At 46.1% G+C, this 15,834-nt stretch overlaps 1 protein-coding gene across 6 annotated transcripts in view; it reads left to right on the top strand.

The window, feature by feature from the left end:
* The window catches only part of Tango2 (transport and golgi organization 2 homolog), a 38,908-nt gene that overhangs the window by 9,622 nt on the left and 13,452 nt on the right, over positions 1-15,834 (top strand). For 4 of the 6 annotated variants that reach the window (XM_013362519.4, XM_005334548.5, XM_078038760.1 and 1 more), the window contains 2 exons: positions 9,743-9,837; positions 12,615-12,703. The exons of 1 other annotated variant lie outside the window; for it this stretch is intronic. In XM_013362519.4, coding sequence (XP_013217973.1) covers positions 9,782-9,837; positions 12,615-12,703 — 145 coding nt within the window. In that variant the 5' untranslated portion in view covers positions 9,743-9,781. The remainder of the gene's footprint in view (positions 1-9,742; positions 9,838-12,614; positions 12,704-15,834) is intronic. One more of the 6 variants, XM_040291081.2, reaches the window with a different exon arrangement.

Genomic DNA, 15,834 nt, shown 5'->3' with positions numbered 1-15,834 from the left:
CTGCAGGAAAGCAGAATGCCTGGCCCAGCACCAACTCTCTGGTACCAGCCATAGTACCTGGACTGGTTAGTGGTGAGGTGGCTGTAGATGGGGTGGCCCTGTGGCCAATCGCAGCCCGTAGAGAGCTGGAGTGTCCTATTGGGATGGTGTTGACTATCACAGGATCTTCCTTTGTCATCTCATCTGGGTAAGAGTAACTTGACTTTCCTCAGACATAGAGCCTCATGACATAAATGTGCATGCATTTCTTACATGTCTGCCAGGTCGCTGTGTGCCCTGGGAGGCAGGCAGGCAGGCAGGCAGGTCTGTTTGAGCATAGAGCTACGTTTCTCTTTTAGAGGGTGAACCAGGACTTTGGGGGAGGAGAGATTCTCATGTACAAGACAATTAAAAAGAAAAATGAAAAAGAAACAAAAAGAATGTATGCTTTGTAAATACTGACTTAGAGATGTCAAATTTGACTTAGAGATGGAATGTAACTTTGCTTACAAAATTTGTCACTAAACTCTTGCTTAAGACTCTCTAATTTTGGGCTGGGGATGTGGCTCAAGCGGTAGCGCGCTCGCCTGGCATGCGTGCGGCCTGGGTTCGATCCTCAGCACCACATACAAAGATGTTGTGTCCGCCGAGAACTAAAAAATAAATATTAAAAAATTCTCACTCTCTCTTAAAAAAAAAGACTCTCTAATTTTCTATAAGCACACTAAAGGCAAAAAATTAATGTGAATAAAGTGGGGAAGCAAAAAAGGATATAGCTTATAATACCCAGTCACATAAAAATTTCTTGCCCAGTTCCCTGTAATGGGTCCTGGAGTGGCCCCCACCTCCAGAGAGCCATATACCAGGTGTCCCCTGCCCCCTGCCCCCAAGTTACTTGGGTGATTTGACTGTGCAGGGCAATTGTGATTCAGCTTGGGCTTTGCCCAGTCAGGTAACCCATGATCAGTGGCAGGCTTCAGTAACAGAGCTTTCTGGCCCTGTGAATACCTCTAGGGTGATGTTTCACTGGAGGGAGGTGTAAATCAGCAGGGCTGGGCTGGGCCCAGAGAGCAGACTGCCCAGAGTGAAGCCTATTGGTGGGCTCTGAGGTCCAACCCCTCATGAGGAGCCACTGTGTAGCCTTAGCCCAGTGTGCTCACCTCTGTGAGCCACTGTGCCTTTGCCCTGTGGGGTCACCCTGTGACAGTGCTGTTGAAAGATCCCAGAGCCACCCTTAGCTTCAGTGATTCACTAGAGGACTCAGAACTCAGAAAGGCTAGTCACAGTCCACTTCATGTTCACTGTGAACCTCAAATGGATCCTTACTGTGACCTAAGCTGCTCTGCAAAGAAAACTAGAGAGCTAAGCCCTATCAGCATGGCAGCTGGCTCCAGCAGTGGCCTAAACAGTGCACCCTGGAGTCTCCTTGACATGGCTTCCTTTTGATGCCATGTTCCACAACTCACACAGACTCTATTTTGCTGCACATAACTACCAGGCACATTTCTTCAAACTATGATGGTGTTACCTAAAAAGCCAATCCTTGTGAGTTATAGGTCTTTTTAAAAATACTTCCTGGGGGCTGGTGTTGTGGCTCAGCGTTAGAACACTTGCCTAGCACTTGCAAAGCCCTACGTTTGGTCCTCAGCACCACATAAAAAAATCAAAAAATAAATAAAAGTTAAAAAAAAAACTACCTGGAAAGTTCTAAAAGTGAACAGGGACTAGCACAATCAGGGTCACTGTGATGAAGGGGGAAGGGTGAAGGCACAGTGGCTCACAAAGGTGAGCACACTGGGCTAAGGCACAGTGGCTCTTTGTTTCCTGAATCCCCACCTCCCCCGTCTATCTTGTGAGATGCTGACTTCACTGTACTTCTCATGAGGGAGGGGCTGGACCTCAGAGCCCACCAACAGGCTCTACTCTGGACAGTCTGCTCTCTGGGCCCAGCCTAGCCCAGTCCAATTACACCTGTCTCCAATTACACCTGACTGGGTATTTACTAAAAGGAAAGACATCCATTAAAATTAGCCATGGAAAGGTACAGAGGGCAGTATTTAGGAGGACCAGGCACCAGCTTTCAGCTTCCAGTTGCCCTCTCCTAGTGGAGTTGTGTGTACATGTTTATTTCTCTCAGCAGCCACGCGTGAAAACATGTGGAGTGTTGCTAATACAGAAGCCTACCCCAGCCTTGGTGTCCTCAGATTTTTATTGGGGGTTGGTTATTTAGCTTGATTGACTGCCAGCCTGTATGGTTGACCTTACTTCCTTTTCAACCCCTCCAGAGGTTGAGCTGATACAATGTGTCCTAGGACCCTCACCATAAGTCACATTGTTAACATAGATTATCTGGTATTGCCCAAGGCTCCAGTTGAATAAGGACACTCTTGCTGGACAGGATATTCCAGAGGATTAGAGGATAGATACTTCCTGGGAGATGTACAAGGCCAGAGCCTTCTTTGGAATATGTAGGGTATGGACAGCCTAGGCCTGCTGAGCTATCCCTGCATTGCACACATGGTCACCCTGGACTGATCCAGCTGCAGGTGGGAGCACTTTAAAAAGGTGCACATTTGGGTTTGCTATAATACTCCAGGAGATGTGGTATTTTCTCAGCTGTTGCTAGGCAGGCTAAGGACACAGTGGTAGTCCCCTGTCTAGGGATTGGTGGACAGATGTGAGTTGTGGGTACTCTGGCTTCATTCATGCACTTGCATCTTCAAGTATCTGCCTTATCTGAATCACAGTCCCTGGGTTGGAGACCCTTGATACAGTCACAGACCTTGCTGAGTGCTTTCAGAGAAAACATACTTCCAGGGCCACAGCCTCTGGTGTTCAGCAGGAGTTCATGCTGGTCCCTGTTCATTTTTAGAATTTTCCAGGTAGTTTTTTTTTAGAAGACCTATAACTCACAGGGTTGGCATTTTAGATGACATCTTGGTTTAACAAACATTGCCTGGTAGTCATGTGCAGCAAAGTAGAGTCTGTGTGAGTTGTGGAACATGGCATCAAAAGGAAGCTATGTCAAGGAGACTCCAGGGTGCACTGTTTAGGCCACTGCTGGAGCCAGCTGCCATGCTGATAGGGCTTAGCTCTCTGATTTTCTTTGCAGAGCAGCTTAGGTCACAGTAAGGATCCATTTGAGGTTCATAGTGAGAATGAAGTGGAAAGCTTCCCCACACAGTGGTAAGAGAGCCACTTCTCTTGCCTTTCTGGTAAGAGAGCCATTTCTCTTTCCGAGCTCATGGAGAGTCCAGAGGGCAGCAGGCCTGGCTTGAGTGTGGGGTGAGGGAACCTCATCACCGTGCTATGTCACACTGCTCTTGCATCTTGACATGTGTCAGGATGTTGGCCAACTCGTAGACCCTAGTCTCAGCTCTTGCATGTGGCTTTTCCTGACTAATACCCACATGGCCTCATTTCTTCAACTTGGACCACACATCTGAGCTTTTCATTCCTATGGGCCTGAACAAGACTGGCCTGTACCCTTGTATCATGGCAGTTGCCCTTAGGACAGTGCTGTCAGTGTGACCACCATAATAACCTGGGGAAGGCTGCTGCTCTGTCACCCCTGCTTCTCCTCCTTTGGGGAGGGTTGGAAGCCTGGCCATAGGGAGATCAGTGAGGTGACAGGACCTCTACAAGTGGCATGCCAGCTTCTAGGAATTTCTGTGACATGACTGGGCAAAATAGTCTGTGGATCTGCAGATGGACAGAACCAGTACTGGGGGTGTTCTGGTACTGGGAAGGAAGTAGTTGCCAGGAGCAAGTGCAGAGTCCAGGAGGCCTGTTTTGCTCCAGCATCCCATGTGTACTCACTCTAGAATAGCCAACTCATCACTCCTTCATGCCAATTCAAGCTGTCAGGCACCTCTCCATGAACCTCACTAGGCCCATGTTGCCACATCCCCAGTGTATGACCTTGGATATATTGCTAGAGCTGTCAGTGAGAGGGATTACACCTGTGAAACTTGAAGCCTGGGGATGGCACTCTTTAGCTGACCCTCCCCTGCCTTGTGATATCCTGGGCTAGCCTCCTCCAGGTCAGTATGTGTGGTACCTGCACCATTTTGTTGGGGGCCCTCTCCCCTCTCCTATGACCTGGCTGTTATCGTGGTTACTTGAGACTAGGAGAGAGGATGAGAGAGGGTGAATCTTTTACACCTGAAGAGAATGGGTGTGTGTGACCATTTGACTGCTGTTGGCAGTGTGTGTAGCTTGGTGTTGTGTTCTCATTCTGCTGGGGCAGGAAGTGCTTGTCATAGGACATGATTTCTTGTAAATACTCAGATGCTTCCAGGTTGGGCTCCCAAAGCCCCTGGGTGAGGCTCCTGGTCAGATCCCTGGTCCTCCTATTTGCTTCTTACTTTACCTGCTCTTGATGTGGTCTAGCTCTGGCTATTTGGTCTAGCTCTGGCTATTTGGGCCTCAGAGGCCCTAAAATCTTGTGTGGTCCTGACGAGGCTGCCAAGGACCTATAGAGATTCCTCTTAGTCCATGTGTTGAACCCAGAGTTGGGGCCAGAGAGTGGAGGTATCAACAGGAAAACCAGGCTTATTTCTTCCCTGGATGCTACCCTCTCCTGAACAATGCAGGTATCCTTTAAGATGAGGTCCTTGAGGATGAGCGCTAGCCTCACCTGTGGCACAATGGATTTTCCTAAAGAGCTGTGGGAAATATCCTTGGGAAGTATGTAGGTACACAACAGTGTGATCAGTATACCATGGGGTTTGTCCTGTAGGGTGATTATAACTGCCTGTATGCCCACCTTCCCTGCCTACCCTGAGTACCTGCCCACTATGCAATGACTAGGAGGCCAGGATCTGTACCCAGGGCTTGCTCTCAGAGCCTGCAGGTCCACAGGAGTGAGAAGGTGGCCCATTGAGCAGGGTGTCAAGGAAGACTTTGTCAGTAGCAGAGCTTGGGGTTGGTGGGTGGGAGCCTGGCTGGAAGATACATTGAGTTCACAGGAACCTGCCAAAGAGTTTGCTGATGGAATATATAGAGGCATAGGTGAAGGAGGTGGATATGCTGAGGGAGCGAAGTGGGAAAGGAAGAGGGAGGGTCCAGTGGGCAGCGGGCCTGGCTTGAGTGGGGGGTGAGGGATTGGAGAGAAAGGCAGTTCCTGATGGTCCCCTCCCCAGGGGCTGGCTTTCCTCTGGTCTTTCCCTCCCAATGACTGCGTCTTCATCAAGATTGCACGTCTGGGCTCTGCGCCAACATCTCCAGCACCAGGCTACCTGGAGATCCATCATTTGACTTCCTGTGGAGAGTGGAACCCTCCTTATCACTGTTGTCTCGAGGGCTGGTCTGCTAGGATGGCAGAGACCTAAAGCTGAACCAAGGGCCCTTTCTTTCTGACAATGGACAAGGGTTTCTCCTGTCAGCAGTCTTGCCCAGCAATGGGGCTTGCAGTCAGAGAGTAGACCAGGACTGAGGGTCTACTCTTCTTCTCTGATACTATAGAATGGTGTGTTCCTGGTGGGCAGTCCTTACAAGAGCTCTTCATCATCACTGGACTTGGGCAGCTGCTGGGCACTGAGCCAATGGGATTATGGTAGGGATTGGCTAACAGGCTTTCTCTCATGACCTCAGCTTGGCAGGTTCTCATGTCAGGGAAAAATTAACTCCTCTAGGTGAGGGCACTGTGTCTTCTGGTCATGTGGTGGTTACTGGGATCCACAGCACCTGAGAGGTGGGATAGCTAGGACTTTTCTAAGTCTCAATATGCTTCTTATCTCCTTGCACTGCCAAGGATAATTCTGCTGATCCATCTCATCAGTTATGTCCTATTTGAATAATCCACTGTTGTTCAATGCCTCACACCAAAAAATAAAATAAAGAAAAATAAAGAAAAGAAAAAGTAAGAAAAGTCCACTGCTGAGCTTTAACTTGTGACTTATGATTCCTATATTCCTATAGCTTATAGCTTTCATTTTTAAAGAACTTTTTTTGTATTTTATTTAAAGACTCTCACAGAGTTGCTTAGTGCCTCGCTTTTGCTGAGGCTGCATTTGAACTTGCCTCCTGCCTTAGTCTCCCAGCCACTGGGATTACAGACATGCACCACCACACCCAGAAAGAACTTTCTAAAAATTCCTTTAATGCTTTGTAAACTTTCTGGTTTACTGGCTCAATTCCTCTCAGTTGCTTTTATTTTTCTGGAATTGGAGTTTTTTGATCTGATATATGTGTGGATCCCTTTCTGCTGGTCCTTACTCCTGGTGTTTGTATCCAGGTATCTACCAATTGTGGGCACCCTCAATATGAACCTCAGTCTAATCCATGGAAGTCTGGCTGAATCAGGACTTTCCCCCGTTTTTGCACATTGTTCTCAGAGCCCCTGGGTGTGACTGTGGATGTAGCTTACCCTTACTTACCTGTGTTTATCTTATTTACTTTGAGAATCTAATTTGGGGGAAGATCCTCTAGGAATTAGATTCCCTATCTTGATGAAGGACCCTAAGCCTTGTCTTCTGTGCCCTTCTCCTATGAGGCTACCAGAACCTAAGCCTAGTTTATCCTGTCAGATGCTTTGAGCCAGAAACAGCCACTGTGCCCTGCTTTCCTTTCTGGGTCCCTATATTCTCTGAGATATTTTCCAAATCCTTGGTGATCTTGGCTTCTTTTCAGATATTTTCATATTTTTTCAAGATTTTTTTTTTTTTTTTTTGGTACCAGGATTTTACCCAGGGGCACTTAACCACTGAGACCTTTTTATTTTTCATTTTGAGCAAGGGTCTCACTAAGTTGCTTAGGGCCTCAGCTAAGTTGTTGCTGAGGCAGGCTTTGAATTTAGGATCCTCCTGCCTCAGCTCCTGAGCCACTGGGTTTACAAGCATGCACTGCCACACCCATTTTTCCCCAAGCACTTTGGTGTATTTTTTACTAAGAATGTTGGCCTAATAGCCTGCATACCAGTTCTGGATTCTTACATTACCCTGAGATGATGGTCTTCAGTGGGCACTGCCAGGGCACCCAGGGAGAGAATCCAGTTTGCACCTGACCTCTGGCCTCATTCTGTATAGGAACCTTCATGTTTGGCATCTCTTTGGCTCAGTGTCCTGTGAAAGGCAGTGACTAGCAGCCCATTTACAATGGCTGAATGTCTCCCAGCACCCTGAGCTTCTGCAGATGGTTGCATAGCCACTGGCTCCTTCCTAGGGCAGAATATTGGCCCCTAGTGGTCATAGTAACTTTTGTGCCTGCAGGGCCCTGGAACAGAGCAGAAACCATGGGAGAAGGATGTGTATGTAGGTGGAGGAACACAGGTTGGAGAGCTCTGAGCCTCAGCTGAATCCTGAGGGCTTTTTCCAGAGCCTGGTGGGACTGGGTCCTTGGTGGTCCCAGTGTGTAGCTGTGGGAGCTGGCAGGGAAAGTAGCAGTTCGTGGATGGAAAGTGGAGCCCTTGTGCCTCTCCCCTGACTTCTAGAATTGACCAGTGAGCAGGAGACATCATGACATTGTCTAAGAGAAGGGCTGTGAACTTGGCAGTGTCCCCATGGCTGTCAACCCAGGTGTTCACTGAAGGCTATGACCAAAGCCCCTGCTATTCCCATGGTGCCAGCTCTGGCTTTGATAGCAGGGTTGGTGCAGTGGAAATGCCTTTGTTTTGTGCTGAGATGCAGAGTCTGAAAAGTTGTTATGTCAGATTCCCAAGAATTTGGAGTCATCGCACCATTTCAGAGGGGGAGGTTTCAGTGAGGCCTCTTTTTTAAGAGGCTGGCTGTGGCCATTGTTGGGAGTTCCTGGCCTGAAACAGTGAACCAAGAGCCTTCCCCAGCTCATGCTTGCTGCTTACACACCAATAGGGAGGCTTTGGGGGTCTTTACCCAGGATGATGCCCTGTGTGCCTGCTCTAAGACCTTGGGCAGAGGAGCAGGAGTGCTTATGAACTGTTGAGACTTGGAGACAGAATGGGCTGGGTCTGGAACACCTCACTTGAGTAACCTTGGTCTCCTACCCTAGCAAGGGCCTGGATACCCACTTTATAGGTATGCTGCCTCTTGAGGAGGAACCCAAGCTCTAGTGGGTACCATATGCTTAACATCTGGGACCAAAGCCACTGTAGGGACCCTCTTTACCCTCGATGGTGTTCCAAGATATAGCACCGTCCTCCCTGACTCCTAGGGTTCCCCAAGATATGGCATGACACTCCCCAACCAAGGGTTAACCAAGATAAGGCACTCCGACCTCTAGGGTATCTTCTGCTAATGTGCTTGGGGAGCTCAGTGGCCTCCTTGAAATATTCATATGCTCACAAATGCAGGTATATACAGATGCTATTCGTATGTACACATGTGTACATACATGTATATGTGCACACAAGTACATATATTAGTTGGCTTTCTGTCACTATGACAAAATACCTGTGAAAATCAAAGGAGGAAAGAATTTTTTTTTAAATTTTAATGTTTATTTTTTTACTTTTCGGCGGACACAACATCTTTATTTGTTATGTGGTTCTGAGGATTGAACCCTGGCTGCATGCATGCCAGGCGAGCACAATACCGCTTGAGCCACATCCCCAGCCCAGGAGGAAAGATTTATTATGTTTCATGGATTAAGATTGTGGTTGGTTTCTGGGCACGTGGTGAGGCAGAGCATCATAGTGGAGAGGATGTGGTAGAACAGAGTTGCTTACCTCATGGTAGCTCAGTGATAAGGGACAAATATACGCTTCCAAAGTTCATAACTAGTATCCTACTTTCTCCAGTTAGGCCCCACCTCTTAAAGGTTGCACTATCTCCTAATAGCACCACAAGCTGGAAATTAAACCTTAGCACTTGGCCTTTGGGGGACATTTCAGATCCAAACCATAACACATGTGTACAAAGAAACACACAAAGACTTATTCATGCACTTACATACCTCAGCAGACTCACCTCTGTATATACACGGAATATCCATATGCATACCGGTTTGTTAGACTTTTTTGGGAAGAATATGTTTGGCTCCCTTAGTATTAAAACAGCTTCTTGGTTGTTCCATGTCTTGGCTGCAGACATTAGCTCTGCCTGAAGCTATATCACTGAATCATTGCACATGTATAGTCTTCAGGGACCTTTGAGTCACTTTTACATGTTGGTGGCATTAATATCTAATCTGTTTTCAATTTGGTTGTGGGAAAATGCTTGCTTGGCTCCAAGGGCTCCCAGGCACAGGGTCTGGGGTCTGTGTGGCAAGGGAGTGGGCACTTAATCCATGCTTGCCCAACACCTAGGTGTGTGTGCACATTGCCAGCACATGTCCCTGCCTGCTGATGTGGTTGTCCAGGGCTCCTGTGTCCTATGGGGTGGTGGGCATGAGCTGGATGAAGGCCTGCCAGGGACATATGCTGCAGAGCATCCCAGGTGAGTGGGGGTGTAGTGTCCTGCCTTAAGGTGCCATGGGCTGAGATGAAAGTGCCTCCCTTGGTTACTTGTGAAGAGGATTTGGTACCATTTCAGGGGAGGGTATGCTACCTGCTGGCCCTAGCTACATGCGTGGTTCCTAGTCTCACTGTTGCCATTCCCTCCACACCCACTCACCACCCCCATGTGGTGTGTCCAGGGCCTGTGAACATCATGGGTAACTGTGATAGAGAGTGACTATGCTGATGAGTGCACAGGTGAAGACAGATGTTTATGCAGTGCCAGCAAGCATGTGATTTTTGCCCGTTCAGCCCTGCTTGCTGGCATTTCTGTTCTAGGCTGTTGTAAGTTCAGTGAGGCTATTCTATCATCAGTCATTTATTCAACTTATTATTTTCCTTTTCCTGCAGACCTCATTGAACCTGTTGCAAAGCCATCCCTCGCAACCCATGTGCATCATCTTCTTTAAGTTTGATCCTCACCCTGTTTCCAAAAATGCATACAGGTAACACTCTGGCTCTGCGACTTTCATTGCTGGGTCTGGGATGCCTGGCTGGTTCTCTCCCAGTCCTGTGCACCACATGCAGGAGGGGTGAGAGCAGATCAGTGGGCATGTAGACTGAGCCCTGGATGGCTGAGTCCTGGGTTTAATCTCTAGTACCTTAAAAGCAAACAAACAAACAAACAAAAAAAAACCAAATCACTGTGTTTGTAGTAATTTGATATCTATCATAGAAAACCAAGATAACATGGTCATACTATCACATAACCACCATCTTTTAAAAAGATGCTTTTTACACTTACATGCTGAAGTCCTTTGTTGCCTACAACCTAGACTGTCACTCCTCATGGTAACTTCTGTGGGGTTATCACTGAGGCCCTGATCAATGGATCACAGCACCTGCTACCTGCTGCCATACCACCCCTCAGATGGTGACTGACCCAGCCCCAAATGGTCACAGACTCACCCTACCATGATACACATACCTTCCCGCAGACTCACCCTAGACCTTGCATAGACACATCCCCCTGATGTTGCACACACTCATCTCCCCCCAACAATGTACCCTTTCATCTCCCCGATGTTGCATATGCTCACTTACCCCAGCTGTGTGAAGGGTGCTTGGTGGTGATGGATAATCAGTGGTTTCAGTTAATGGAACAGAACCAAACCAGTGGATGATTTGTCATGTGATGCACAGCCCTTCACCATGTTTTATCATTCAGACCCTGAACATTGGCATAGATGAACTTTCATCTGCATTGCAGTCTCAAGTATTGACTGAGGGAATTACTTTCTCCTCTTATCTAGGGCTCTAGGCATCAGAGTAGGTAGTCATCACACTCATTTCTTTCTGAATTATGTATTTAATGAAATCCCAGGCAAGGCAAATCTCTGGCAATTCAGCTAAACAGTGTCTCCTATGGTAAAATAACCTATAAATTAATGTTCCTGAATTATTAGGCAAATACATTCCTATTGAAAAATAGGCAGTTGAACATCTTAAGGTCGAAGACTGCTTTAATAAGCTTTTCATTTCCTTATTGTTATTATTTTTTTCCTTCCCTGTAACCTTATGTAAGAATTGGTACCCAAAGACAACAGCCTCCCCCTAGCTTTGGACTGTGGAGTTTATTATCCTCTCCTCGGGAGGGCTGGTTTTATCCAGCAGGGGCCTCCCTACTACCCCATCTCCCACTCACCCTCAGAGATCTTGGAGGTGAGAAAAGAGAAGAAACATTCTTTTTAAAAGAGAGAACACTTGAATAGGACCTTGTGGAAATTGACTTCTACCCCCACAGGGACCATAGGGGCTTCAACCCAGTCCCTAGTGTATCTTTACTGTAGCTTATCTTTCTCCTCCCACTCAGGGACCTCCTCCTAATCACTGCTCAAGCACAGCTGAAGGCAGGACTGACCTATACAGGTCCAGGGACAGACATGATGCCTGTTAGAATGGTGTCAGTCAGGATGGCCCTGGGGCCAGGAAAGGTGGGCACTGCTGCTGCCTCTGCTGCAGAGGTTGGGGACACCTCTGACTAGAGGGACAGAGGAAATGTGGTAGGAGATGTAGGCTGGAATCTAGGTTGAAACTTGGCAGTTGAAAGTGCAGAGGGTTATTTTGTATATGGCTGATTCTTTTTTTTTAAAAATTTTTATTTGTTAATATATGACAACAGAATGCATTACAATTCATATTCCACATATAGAGCACTATTTTTCATATCTCTGGTTGTACACAACGTAGAGTCACATCCTTTGTGTCTTCTTACATGTACTTAGGGTAATGATGACCATCACATTCCTCCATCGTTCCTATTCCTATGCCCCCTCCCTTCCCTTTTCCCCTTTGCCCTATCTAGAGTTCATTTAATTCCTCCCCCTCCCAGCAGCATATTGTGAATGGCTGATTCTTATATCAGGGACAGTGGACAGACCATTCCCTCCTCACCCTGGGTGGCACATACCTGATGCAGCCCTGGAACCAGCTATGTGGATGGGATAGAGAGGGGCCACATGGGGTGCCCTGAAGATGGTGAGGCTTCTGTAGGAGACCCAGAAGGTTCGAGGGAAATGCACAGTCCCTGGCCAGACCTGACCCCTCCTGCCAAAGAAACTCACTATAAAATAGGATGGAGCAGCCCTCAGAGGGCTGCTGACATTCAGCATATGTCTTCAAGTTCCCTTTCATGCATGCTTACATTCCAGGAAGCCTACAGGCTTTCTGTAGGTATTCTCAAGGAATGGGACAGATGGTCAGAAGAAGGGATGGTTCCCCATTCTCTAATCTAGGCCCCCAGGATGTTCTTGATGATTCCATTCCTGATCCTCACTTGCCCAGCACCTGGTCCTGCCACTGGCTGGGACCTTTTGGGGTGGGCAGGGACTCTGTGTAGTATGGAACAAAGGTGTCCCATGAGCCCTGGCAGACCAGTCTCTTAGCACTAAGCCAGGTAGTCTTACGTCTTTGCCCAGGACATGTCTGTTTCTTGGGTAGGGGCTCTTAGTGCAATCTCCCTAGGCGCTACCTGAAGCCTCTATACTTTTGTCTGTTGTTGGTTTGGCAAGGACTGAAGGGTTTCTATCATCTTTAGGTCTTATCCTTATTGCTACTCCTATAAATTTTATATATTAGCAAGAGAAGCTGGGGGTGTAGTTTATTGGTAGAGTACATGCTAGGCAAGTGCAAGGACCTGAGCTCAATCCCCAGCACAAAAGAGAGAGAGAATGTGGATTTTCTGTTTCAATCCGAGATGGCCAGTCATACTTTTTTCTCCTAGGTTCATTCTGGCAGCCAACAGGGATGAGTTCTACCACAGACCATCCAAGTTGGCAGGCTTCTGGGGGACTAACAATGAGATCCTCAGTGGTAAGTCTTATTTCACACCTGGTAGATAGCCATTCAGCATGGCCCCACTCAGGCTTCTGGGGTGTCATGAAAGTGCAAGTCACAGAATGATCCTAATAATATCCTTGCTTCCAAGTGTAAGTACCAAATGTGTGCAAGGATATGGTGAACCTTGGGATCTGGGTCAGCATTGAGTTATCCAGCCTCAGCATTGAGCACCACCCAGTGTCCTTGTGGTTTTACATACCCTGTGACCCCTTGAAGAAGTAAGTAGTCACACTACATGTAGGAACTATATCACTTCTGAGGCATCCTAATTGTGTGTGCATGCACATACGTATGTTTGTGTCTGCATTATTGTTTCTACTTATCTTCTCTTGCTGCAGGGAAGGGAAGATGGGCTGAATTGGTGGAGCAAAGGCTTGGGTGGGGCACATTTTGTATTACTAGAAATATCTTTTTTAAAATAATTTTTTAGATGTTGATATACCTTTATTTTATTCATTTATTTGGATGTGGTGATGAGAATTGAACCCAGTACCTCTCACATGTTAAGTAAGCTCTCTCTACCACTAACCACAACACCAGCCCTGAAACATTATCATTGATTGCATGGATGATGCATCTCTACATCTTGTACAACCAGAGAATTGAAATGTTGCACTCCATTTGTGAACCATGAATTGAAATGCATTTGCTGTCATGTACAACTAAGTAGAACAAATAAAAATAATAATTAATTTAAAAAATGTTATAATTGAGTTTTGTTTTGGATTAGGTAAGTTATTACAAGAACCATGTTGAGGCTGGATACATGCCTATTGATCCCAGTGAATTAGGAGGCTGAGGCAGTATGATCACAAGTGTGAGGACATCCTGGTCAACTTAGTGAGACTCTTCCTCAAAAAAAAAAAAAAAAAAAAAAAAAGAGAGCTGGGAATGTAGGTGCTCCTGGGTTCAATCCTTAGTATTGGGGGGAAAAAAGAAACATAGTTTAAGCAGGGTGTAGTGGCACACACTTGAAATCCCATATACTCAGTAGGCTGAGGCAGGAAAATTTTAAGTTTGAGGCCAAATTCAGAAGCCTAGGGAGACCCTATCTCAAAATAAAAAGGGCGGAGGATGTTGCTCAGTGGTAAAATGCCCCTGGGTTCAATCCAATCAAACAAATAAATAGATGCCATTTTGGTCTTTTCAGGTCTTCTGCTTAAGATTTATAGGTTTGGAACTGTGTAGCCTGTTCAGGGCTAATTATTACATGTTTTTTCTAATCTGACTTCTAGGAGTGGTATTATGTGTAAGTACTGTCCAGGTCTAATCTTTCTGGTTGTTTCAGATAATTTGTGCACTGATTAGAACTCTGGTGTTCTCTGTGTGGCTCTCCTCTCTGATCTTCTTTTGATGAACTCTGGCTGCCTCTGTATCCCCCAACTCTCAGTCTCTGCCCTCAGCTCAGGGAGTCTGCTGATCTCTTCCTGGCCGCCCCCCACCCCCACCTCCCCTTTGCTGGAGCCTGGGGACTTTCCAGTCATGGAACTCATCTCATTTGCTTCTTGTCTCTCACCTCCTTTATCTCAAAACTCCTTTATTCACATATTTTAATTTTTGATTGTTCTAATTGGGAGAGAAAATCTGGATCCTGTTGCTTGGTTAGATAGGAAAGCTGTTCTTTTTTTTTTTTGGTACCAGGGATTGAACTCAGGGCACTCAATCACTGAGCCACATCCCCAGCCCTATTTTATGTTATTAGAGACAGGGCTGAGGCTGGCTTTGAACTCATGATCCTCTCGCCTCAGCCTCCCGAGCTGCTGGGATTACAGGCATGCACCACTGCGCTGAGCAAGCTGTTCATTTAAAAATTATTAGTTTGGGCTGGGGATGTGGCTCAAGCGGTAGCGTGCTCACCTGGCATGCGTGCGGCCTGGGTTCGATCCTCAGCACCACATACAAACAAAGATGTTGTGTCCACCGAAAACTAAAAAATAAATATTAAAATTCTCTCTCTCTTTTTTAAAAAAATTATTAGTTTGTAGGATTTCTTTATGCATTCTGGATGTGCATCCTTTGTTGATAAATGTATTGCTTACTCATTTCTTGAATGATTTCTTTTGGTGAGTAGATTTTAGCAAAATGCATTTTATCTACTCTTTTATGGTTTCTTCTTTTTGTGTTGTATTTGAGAAATCTTTGCCTCCATTAGGTCATGAAATGTTTTCCTATTTTGCTCCCTCTGTTTCGCCTTTCGATTTTGAGATGTATGCTTTGGTTTATGATTTATCTCAAATTAATTTTTATACATTGTATAAAATAAGGGTTGAGGGTCATCTCCCTTCCATCTCTCTGGTTGTTCCAGCATCATTTGTTAAAATGGATACTCTTTTACCTGTTAGCATCTTGGTTGTAAGTCAGTTGAATATATTTGTATCCCATTGATCTGTGTGTCTCTCTTGATGCCAGTACCACAATATCTCAAAATGTCCTTTTGAGCCAAGTGCAGTGGCAAACGCCTGTATTCTCAGCTACTAAGGAGGCTTAGGTAGGAGGATCACTTGAACCCAGAAGTTCAAGACCAGTATGGGCAACATAGTGACACTCCAATCTCAAAACAACAACAACAATTTAGTCCTTTATAGTGAGTCTTAAAGTTGAGTTCTCCAGCTTTGTTCTTTTTCAGGACTGTTTGGGCAATTCCAGTTCCTTCACATGTCCATAAACATTTTATTAGCTTGCCAATCTCCGTGTAATTAAAAAAAACCTGAGGGGATTTTGATAGGGATGGTGTTCATGGGCCAGTTGGGGAAGAAGTTGGGTCTTCCATTTGGCATACAAGATGGCACACTTCTCCTTGGTCAGCTTGACTTCCTTCTGCAGTGTTCTCTGGCTTTCTATCTTTAGGTGTCATGTTTTTTGTTTTTTGTTTTTTTTAGAGAGAGAGAGAGAGAGAGAGAGATAGTTTTAAAATTTATTTTTAGTTATCGGTGGACACAACATCTTTGTTTGTATGTGGTGCTGAGGATCGAACCGGGCCGCACGCAAGCCAGGCAAGTGTGCTACCACTTGAGCCACATCCCCAGCCCGTCATGTGTTTTTCATTAAATGTTTTCCTAACTATTTTAAAAATCATACTAAGCGTTTTGTTAACACTGTTGTCA

This window comes from Ictidomys tridecemlineatus, chromosome 2 (assembly GCF_052094955.1).
Source record: "Ictidomys tridecemlineatus isolate mIctTri1 chromosome 2, mIctTri1.hap1, whole genome shotgun sequence".
NCBI classification, from domain to species: Eukaryota; Metazoa; Chordata; class Mammalia; order Rodentia; family Sciuridae; genus Ictidomys; species Ictidomys tridecemlineatus.
This window is presented reverse-complemented; position numbering and strand designations above follow the sequence as displayed.